A 9,927-nucleotide genomic window follows, 5' to 3' on the forward strand; every position below is an offset into this window, starting at 1 on the left:
ACAACTATGATTAAGAGATGTCACAAGATGATAGTTAATCCCAAATTCTTTTTTCTTCTTCTTTAAAAACACTCCCAACTCAAAGGCCAAGTTGGAGCAGATCTGAGGCTTGTCTCCCACTCGCTTGCTTGGCACCCTGCAATAAACCCTTACTTTATTGCAAACATCAGCTGTCAGAGTTTGGCTTTCGGTGCTGTAGTCACAGGAGCCCTTGCTCAATAACAAAGCCACATGCAGGTGACTTAAAAGTTACGTTGAAGGTAACGCTGAAGACTGTTACAGGCTTAGCAAATCAGGTATTACTTATTTATTGTTTATAAAACACTGGAGAGCTAATATTTGATGATCAGCTTTACAAAGCCTTTTGGAAGTGGGAAAGACTGGAGCTAAGGGAACCAAGGAGGAGGATTAATTAGAAAACGTGGGGCCAGAAAAAGGAAAGTGTCTGCTGGAACAGAAAGGAGAGGAATAACTTCAAGAGCTATTTCCAGGATAGAATGAATAAAACTTAATGATGGATTTGGATGGTGGTGACGGGGAAGGGATGTATAGGTAGACTTTAAATCAAAAGCCTTATTGAAATCAGCTAGAAACAATGGGGATGAAGGTCCTCAACTGTGATCTCAATGAGTGAAGTCCCAAAAGTTCTATCCCCTTCAACCATTTCCAGCCACCAGCAGCAACCACTGCTACCCTTGATGTCACTTTTCCACCAGTCACCTCCACTGGGGCTTTTTACCTATATCTTCCAGTAGTTTCACCTCCTTAAATTCACTCAATTAATCAGCTCAGTGAGCCTTCATCATGATCTCCCATTTTAACATTCCCAGTCTCTGAGCAGTCATTCACCATATTTCTACTTCGCCCTTAGAAGGAAAGGAAACCACCCAGTTTTCTCTGTTTTGTGAGGGTCACAGGCTGGGAAATTACCTTATCAGTACTTGTTTAAATTTAGTTCCAGGACTTTGGTGGCTCAAGGCTGAGGGGAAGCATGGGTGGGGGTGGAGGGCAGGGCAGATGACCAGCAGGGGTTGGGTGCAGGGTGGGGTACCAGTCTTCAGAATGGCGGGGTTGAGCAAAGGAACCACCAGTGGAAGGCTGTGAGGGAAGGGCATGTTTGTAGGGGTGATGGAAGCAGGTCGCTGGGGGAGGTGGTGTTGGGTAGGAGTAGGGGCAAGCAGGGCACTCAGGCAAGAAACCAGAGAAGGTGGCAGGAGACAGATGGGCCAGTGGCTGGAGCAGTGACCGCTCTTGCTTCCTCTGCTTAGGTCTGTGGTTCTGGAACCAGACCTGAGGAGGAGGGAGAAGAGCCACATTAGAGCCCCTCTCTCAAATAGGTGGCATTGTCATATGCGGCTACAGACTGGTACAGGGCATAAGACTCCCCCACATCCCCAGAGGAAGTAAAGCTCTTGCAGAAGGCATAGCTGAACCAGGACTAGTGACAAAGCAAGACCCACACCATTCCCCCAGTCCATATCTAAATTTGCCCTGCTACAACTTTGGGTGAGTAAGAAATGTCAACTTGTAAAAAGAAAGAGATAAGCATGACATAGTGGCATTTCACCTCCACAGAGAATGGGAAATTTCCTCTAGGGTTATCAGAGACTAAGACTATGGATGAGTTTAAGTGTTACAGACCAGGTTAGATTTAGGGTACAGTTTATTCTTAAGATTAAGTAACTCTATGGTTAGAATTGAGCAAGCATCAGGTTGAGTTTCAAGACCATGGTTAGGGACAAGGTTACATCCGTGTGTGAATAGTTAGGATTGAATTTCTGTTGGAGTTCACATCACTGTTAAGGTTGGGGTTTGACTTTGAAATTCAAGTTAGATTAGGTTAGCTCCAAGGTTAAACTCCAGTGAAATTCCTGACGTAGATGAGGTTATGCTGACTGTTGGGTAAGACTCTGTTCTGGTGAACATTTGGGTTAGGTTTATGGTGCCCTGAGAATTAATTTATGCCCCAGTATTTCCCAATCACCAAATCTGCATTTCTTCAGGGGATGGTGGGCGGGGGATCCTGGGCCATTACCTGGATTCTGGCCTCGCTGAGACCTGTGTCCTGGGCCAGGCTTTCTCCGGCCCAAAAGTCAGGGTAGCGGTTCCTCCCAAAAGCTGACTCCAGCTGTTCCAAGTGCGCTGGACTGAAGGTGGTGTGGTGGCGGCGCCGGGAATGTGGGCGACCCCTCTGTTCTCCTTGTGAGCAAAGACTTGGTCTCCCTACTCCTACACCAGAGAGGTTCCTGTAGGGCTGAGTGCTCATGTCTGAGAAGGAGGGGGGAGAGAGTGTTTGCTGCCACATGGATCCACCCATCCAACCCAGACCACATATGCTGGAACCCCCAGATTCTACTAGGACCCAGTGTATTACTCATATACTCTGCCCTGACCAGAAATTCTTCAGCTTTCAGAATTAGCTGAATCCAGCTCAGCCTTGGCCCTGATTCACTTCTGATTCCCTTAACCCATGCTGCCCTCTCCACATGAAGTCCGCCCCTCAGTCTCACTTGTCCTAGGCACTCACGCTCCCTCTGCCTCACTTCTGCACCTTGTGCCCACTCCCTATTACACTCCCCCAGATGCATCCCCATGTAAGGCATGCCCCTCCATAGCCTTTCATCTCTCTCAGCACACATACCACCTTCCTGGGTCTCACCCTGTGGATCTCCTATTCGCTCTGACAACCTAACAAACTGCCCAGGTCTCTGTCTAAGACCCCTATGACTTGCTCCCTGCTCTCATGGTTCACATGCAACTTAAACCTTTATATTGTTCCCATTGTCCTATTCCCTCCACCTGGGAAGATGAAACATTCCTCACTCTTCCGCTCAGACACACCCTCCTCACACATACATTTCATCTTCTCCCCTATCCCAGTCCTGGCCTGGCCACCAGGCTGCAGGAACCTGAGCTCGTGGGAAAGGCCTGCCTCTTCTCCCTACAGACTCACTAAGCCCCCACACTAATTAGTCTGAGAGCCAGCTGGGGAATAGAGAACAGGAGCAAAAGGAAACACCTGGGAGGCACACACTGAGAAAAGATATCTGGAGTGAGGATCCCATCCCCATGGGGACCCAGGCGGTAGTCCCTACCCCGTGCTCACTATCCACCTGAGCCCCCTGCTCTCCTCGGATCCAAAGCCCTGGCCCCTCCAACTCTCATCCTTGGAGAAAGCAGTGCAGTGAGCAAACTCGGAGGTCAGGAGTGAGGAGACAGCTTTTAGCTCAGCCTCTGCTGCCTCCTCATCCGTCAGGGTCTCAGTGTGCCACTCTGTAAAGCAAAGGAGTTGTATCGGCCCATGTGTTCTAAGATTCCCTTGTTTTTAACATTCTAGGATTCTGGTTTTTTATTTCTCCTCTTCACTTTCCTCGTGGTGAACCATCGCCCCACGGAGCCTGAGCATGGAGCATGCACACTTGCTGTCTCCTCAGGACCACCTCAGAGATTCACTCACCCACCGTGGAGGTCAAAGTCCCAGCGGCTGCATAGCCCTCGGGCCAGAGACTGCTGCAAACTCGCCCCTTCTTTTGTTTACCCTGCTCACTCTTCCCTTCTGCATCCATGGCTCACAACAAAGACCAAAGACAGCTCAGTCTCGTGTCCCTGAGTCTCTGATTCTGGATCAGTCTTTCTCTGTTTCTGTTCCCCTCTATGCCTTGTATTTCACTGCTTTCCCCCTGTTTATACCTCTCTCTGAATCTCTCTCCCTGTGTAGATATAGATAGATAGACCTTTTTCTCTATCTCCTTTTTTCTAACTTTTCTTTCTATTTCTAATTCCCCATTCCTTTGCTTGAGTATCATCTCATTCTGCCTTGCCCTCACCCTGTTTCTCTGTTTTAGTCTCCACTTTTCTCCCCCTGCACCTTCTCTCTCTGGGATGCCGTTCTCTCCTTTTGCTCTCAGCTGCCTACTTTCCCAGCTTGCAATCCCACACTAACTCTTTCTCCCTGAGCCTTGGAGGAGTGACCTGTTCCTCACCCCTGTGAGCCCATCCAATCATTGCCTGGTCGCCAGAGCCCCCATCATCAGGGGAGGATCACAAGCCAGATGAGGGAAGGTGCTCTGTTGGAGGGTCCAGGGACTGGGGCCAAGAGCTCATATTCCCAGAGGACCAAATTCTTTTGTCCTGTTAAATCCCCTCCTGGGAGCAGGCAGGGGAAGGAAGAGAAAATGCATTCCTCCTGAGACTCCTCCTCAGAACCTCATGATGATGGGAGAGGGAGAGGGAGAGTTTGTGCAAATGGAGATGAGGAGTAGGGCCTGCCTTGTGTCTTAGTACGTGGGTGATTCCCAAAGACTTCTTTCCAGGAAACTAAAAAACTAAAAAGACAAGTACATTCTGGCCCCTCCTAAATATCCTGATTCTCAGAATACACTGGACACCCCGTCAGGACAACCTGAACCATAGGATGAGTCTCCCAGACACCATAGTTCTCAAGTACTTTCTGTTTTCTTCTCCCAAATGTCACCTCCTCATTCACTCAGAACCCCCGAGGACTCCCTGACCCTCCAAGGTCACCCAGACCATCAGAGAACACTTACCCTCAAGAGCATCTGTAGTCCAGGTGCATCCTTATCTCCCTGGACCTCAGGACTCTGCAGAAGACTGAGATTCCCATGACATCCCGACATTCTGATTCTTCAAGGAAACCCTGACATACCCAGCATTGCTAGCAGTCAGGACACCCTGACACACGCAGTATTCTGATTCTTGAGATTACTTAGATCTAGGAACTACATTCTGACATCCGTAGGACATCCTGACCCTTTAAAGACAGCCCAATATCCTAGGACTCTAGGGTTCTCTAGGACACACTGAAACCTAGAGTATTCAACCTCAACTAGGAGATTATCCCTGTCCCCCGCCATGAAGTTCTGAAACGTCAGAATAGACTGAATCAATGAGGGCACCTTAATCCCCTTGGAACACACTGTACTCATAGGACTGTCTGATCCCCAATGTTATGCTAATCCTTCACACACATTCTTTAAAAGAACAACTCAAGACAGAAAAACATGGTAATCGTCCAGGATCCTGAGGCTTACAATATGATCCATGGATCAGAAGTATAAGCAGCACATGAGAGCTTGTTAGAAATGTCAGATTTGAGGCCTCACTTCAGTCCTACTGAATCAGAATTTTCACTGTAACAAGATCCCCAAGAGAACTGACTGTACACTTGTCTTCATCAGCTCTGGCTGCCATAATAAAATGCCAAACGTAAGGTGGCTAAAACAACAGGTATCCATTTCTCACAGTTCTGGAGGCTGAGAAGTCCATGATTAACGTGCCAGCTGATTCAGTTCCTAAGAGACTTTTCCTGGGTTACAGACAGCCAACTTCTGTGTCTTCACAAGACAGAAAGAGAACTCAGTCCTGGTCTCTTTTCTCTTCTTATAAAGACACTACTCTAATCTTGTGGCCTCAACCTCACGATCTCACTTAACCCTAATCACCTCCCAAAGGCCCCACCTCCAAATATCATTGCATCACATTGGGGTTAGGACTCAACATATGAAGTGGTGAGGAGACACAAACATTCAGGTCATAACAACATAAAAGTCGAGAAACACTGATCCAAGATGCCAGCCCCTCTCCCCCTACCCCAGGGTATACTGTGACCTCCTAGAGAAACTCGAGCTGCATGACAGCTCTGCCTCCCAAGATTCATGTAGTCAACTTGGATCCACAAGCACACACTGAATTCCAATACTCTTGCTGCCTCAAAATAGCCTAACCCTATAAGGGAACTCTGACCAGCCATCCAAAGCAGCCTGATGATCCCAGGACACTCTGATATTACAAAGAAACTCTGACCTACTACCCTGCTCCCCAAGACATTGGGACACTACAGGTTTGACTTGACATCCCAGGATACCATTATTTCCTAGTAGGCTGGGGAGGAGTTTTTTTCCAGGGCATCCAAATTCCCACTCAACCTTGACCTTCAAGGGAGTCTGATACCCAGGGTTCTCTCACCCTACCAGAGGCAGGATGGTGTGGTGGGGAAGAATACAGGTTCTGGAGCCAGGCTGCCCTGGGTTCAAATACCAGCTATACCACTTACTAGCTATGTGATCCTGGGCTCATTACTTTGTATCTCTGCACCTCAGCTTTATCATCTAAGGATTATAATACAGTCAATTCTCTTTATATAGGTAGTTTTGTTCCATAAAGTCATGATAAACACTGAATTGGTGAATACTGAACCACTGTTACTAAGGGAAATAGGTTCCTGTGAGCCTCTGGCCACAATATTTTTGGTCAACCAATCAATACATAACATTGTTGTATGTGTGTCTCAGTTTAAATACACCTTACTTAATATATATTGTAAACTCATTAACATTGCACTCATGGCTAACAGCACTATAACTCATGCCTGAACAAAGATTATTTTCTCCGTTAAACACCTCATGGACCTCCTGCACTTAGGAACACTAGACAACATTGCAGCACTATGCTTGGGGGCCATTTGGAACAGTACTATTGCCTTCAAAAGACAAAAATGTATAAAATGTTGGCTTAGACAAGATAGAAGTTTATTTCTAGCACCCACAAAATAAGTTCAGATGTAGGTATTCAAAGGCTGGTACAGTGGATCTAAGATGTCATCAGACTCCCAAGCTCAGAAGTTTCTACCCCATTATCTTAGTGTAAGATTTCCATCTTCATCTTATGGTCCAGGGTGGCAGCTGGAGGTACTGTCATCATTTCCACACCACAGGCCAGAGAAAGAAGGAAAAGTAGAAGAGCGAGCATCCATGTCCCACGAGGGTGGTGCACCCCAAACTCTGTGGGACAGAAGTTCCTGCACTCAGGACCCTTCCTGACCTTGGCCTGTCCCTATGTGCCTCTTCCTCTGGCTGGTCATTTGTGTCATTTATAGTATCCTTTAAAATGAACCAATAATAGTAAATAAACTGTTTCCTTGAGTTCTGTGAGACATTATAGCAAATTATCCAATTTGAGGATGGGGTCATGGAAACCCCGATGTGTAACCAAGTTTAAGAGAGTATGAGTAACCTGGGGGCCCAGTACTTCTGATTGGCATCTGAATGGGGGTAGCTTTGTGGGACTGAGCCCTTAAACTCTGGGGTCTGTCTTAGGTCAGGATAGTTAGTATCTGAATTAAATTAAATTATAGGGCACCCAATTAGATTGGAAAGGAAAAAGTAAAATTGTCTTTGTATGTGGACACAATAATCTGTCATGCAGTATTTTTGATGGAATTATAAGGAAGCTATTATAGCTAATTAGTGAGTTTAGCAAAGTTTCAGGATTCAAAACCAATATTAAAAAATAATCATATAACAACAAATAATAAATAATTTGAATTAAAAACTTAGTACCATTTACAGTAGCATAAAATATGAAACATTTAGTGTTAAAGTTGTCAAAAATATGAACAATCCATACACTGAAAACTAAAAATAATATTCATGAGAGGAATAAAAGAAAACCTTTTAAAATGAAGATATATGCTATGCTTTTGGGTCAGGATACTAATTATTGTTAATTCTGAAATTGATAACATTTCATGTGGTCTCAAAATTTCATCAGACTTTTTCATAGAAATTGGAAAACTGATTCTAAAATTTATATAACAATGTAAAAAACCTAGCATTGCCAAAACAGCTTTGAAAAAGATCTAAGTTGGAAGACTTACACTGTCCAAATTCAAGAATTATTATATAAAGATTGTACTCAAGACAAATGAGTCTTGGCCATCAGTCTTGGCTATGAGTCCTGCCATCAGTATAGACAAATATATGAATGGAAAGGAAAGAATTCAGAAATAAACCCAAATACAAAGGCAATTTAGCAGAGAACGTCTAGCTTTTTTAAACAAGTGGTGCTGGACCAGTTGGCTATCTAAATCACATGGGGTGAGGGGGATGGAACTTGGATCCATACCTCATACCATATTTTAAAATTAACCCAAAATGGACCACAGATCTGAATGTAAAATCTAAAATTATAAAACTTCCAAAACAGGTAAAAAAATCTTTGGAGGGCTTCCCTGGTAGCACAGTCACTGAGAGTCCACCTGCCAATGCAGGGGACACAGGTTCATGCCCTGGTCCGGGAAGATCCCACATGCTGTGGAGTGGCTGGGCCCGTGAGCCATGGCTGCTGAGCCTGCGTGTCTGGAGCCTGTGCTCCACAACGGGAGAAGCCACAGCATTGAGAGCCCCGCGTACCGCAAAAAAAAAAAAAAACTTTGTGAACTTGGATAACATAAATATGTCTTAGATATGACACCAAAAGACCATATATAAATGAACAAACTGGTAAATTGAACATCAAAGTAAGAACTTCTGCTCTTCAATATACACTGATAAATGAATTAAAAGACAAGTTACATACTGGAAGAAAACATTTGCAAATCATATATCTAATAAGAACATTTATCTGTTAATTCATTTATCTGATAAAGGTTAACTATGCCCAGTATACAAATTTAAGAATATAAAGCCAAACATTGTAATTTTGAAAAATGCAAAAAATTTGAACAGGCAATTCACCAAGAAATATATGCAATACAACAACCTTGGAAAAGAGTTTGGCATTTTCTTAAAAATGTTAATTTCTTAAAATGATCCAGCCTTTCCTCTTCTAGTTAATTAATCCAAGAGAAGAAAAAGCATAGATCCATACCAAGTCTTGTAGTTGAATGTTGCCTGTGACTTTATTTCTGAGACAACACAAGCCTTCATAGATAGGCGCCTGTATGAACCGTTGTAGTATAGCCATGAAATGGAATATTACCTGCAATAAAAAGGAATAAACTACAGCTACAGCATGGATGAATCTCAAAACAATTATGCTGTTAAAGAAGCCAGACAAAAGTGTACATGTTATACGATTTCATTTCTGCAAAACCCAAGAACAAGAGTTGGCAAAGCACAGCCTATAAGCAAAATTCAGCCCTCTGCCTTTTTTTTCTTTTTTTTAACAAGTTCTTTGGAACATAGCCATCATCATGTTTTTCATATTTTCTATGACTGCTCTCCTTCTACAATGGGAGAGGTGACATTGCAACATCTAGAGTACTCAGTAACTGGCCTTTTACAGTAAAAATTTGCCGACTCTTGCCTTAGTGTACATGTTGAAATACATAGAAAACACAATGGAATCTATAAAAACATTCCTAGAATTGATAAGCTAATTTCAGAGTACAAGGTGAATATGCAAAATCAACTGTGTGTCTATATGTTAGCAATAAAAGATTAGAATTTAATCCTCCCCAAATTAATCAACAGATTCAATACAACCCAATCAAAATCCTAACAGACAATTTTCAAGAAATTGACTAGCTGATTTAAAGGTTTATATTGAAAAGCAAAGGACCTAAAATAGCGGAAAACCTTGAAAATTAAGAACAAGTTCAGATCACTTATACTATTGATTTCAATATTTAACATAAAGATTCAATAATCATGACAGTGTGGTATTGGCGTTAGATAAACATAGAAATGAATGCAACACACAAAAACTCCAGAAATAGAATTGAATTTCAACAAAGGTGCAAGTATAATTCATATGGAAACAGAAATCTTTTTAGCAGGTGATGTTGGAACAACTGGTTATCAGTATAGATAAAAATTACTCTAACTTTTACCTCGCATCATATTCACTCACGGAAATGAATCATAAAGTTAAAGACAAAATTCTATTAAACTACTGGAAGAAAACATGGTAGAAAATATTTGTTACACTGACTTAGGCAAAGATTTCATGAATAGGACATAAAAAGCATAACTTTAAGGGGAAAGAGTGATAAGATGGACATTAAAATTAATGTTTTTCTCTTTATAAGGCATAAGAAAATTAAAGCAAACCACAAACTGGGAGAAAATATTTGCGAAATTTACAATTGAGTCCAGAAAAAAAACCTCAGAAATGAGAAGAAAAACA

General features: G+C 43.1%; 1 protein-coding gene across 1 annotated transcript; it reads right to left on the reverse strand.

The window, feature by feature from the left end:
* Positions 1-951: 951 nt before the first annotated feature.
* LOC308615888 (homeobox protein prophet of Pit-1-like) lies at positions 952-3,566 on the reverse strand (the record flags this gene model as incomplete). The annotated part of the gene is made up of 3 exons (XM_081231765.1): positions 952-1,290; positions 2,036-2,268; positions 3,458-3,566. The coding sequence occupies 3 exons, from the start codon at positions 3,564-3,566 to the stop codon at positions 952-954; spliced, it is 681 nt and encodes a 226-aa protein (XP_081087891.1).
* Between the last annotated feature and the right edge of the window lie 6,361 nt (positions 3,567-9,927).

The sequence above is a fragment of the Mesoplodon bidens genome (genome assembly GCF_964165515.1).
Source record: "Mesoplodon bidens genome assembly, chromosome: 4".
Taxonomy (NCBI): domain Eukaryota; kingdom Metazoa; phylum Chordata; class Mammalia; order Artiodactyla; family Ziphiidae; genus Mesoplodon; species Mesoplodon bidens.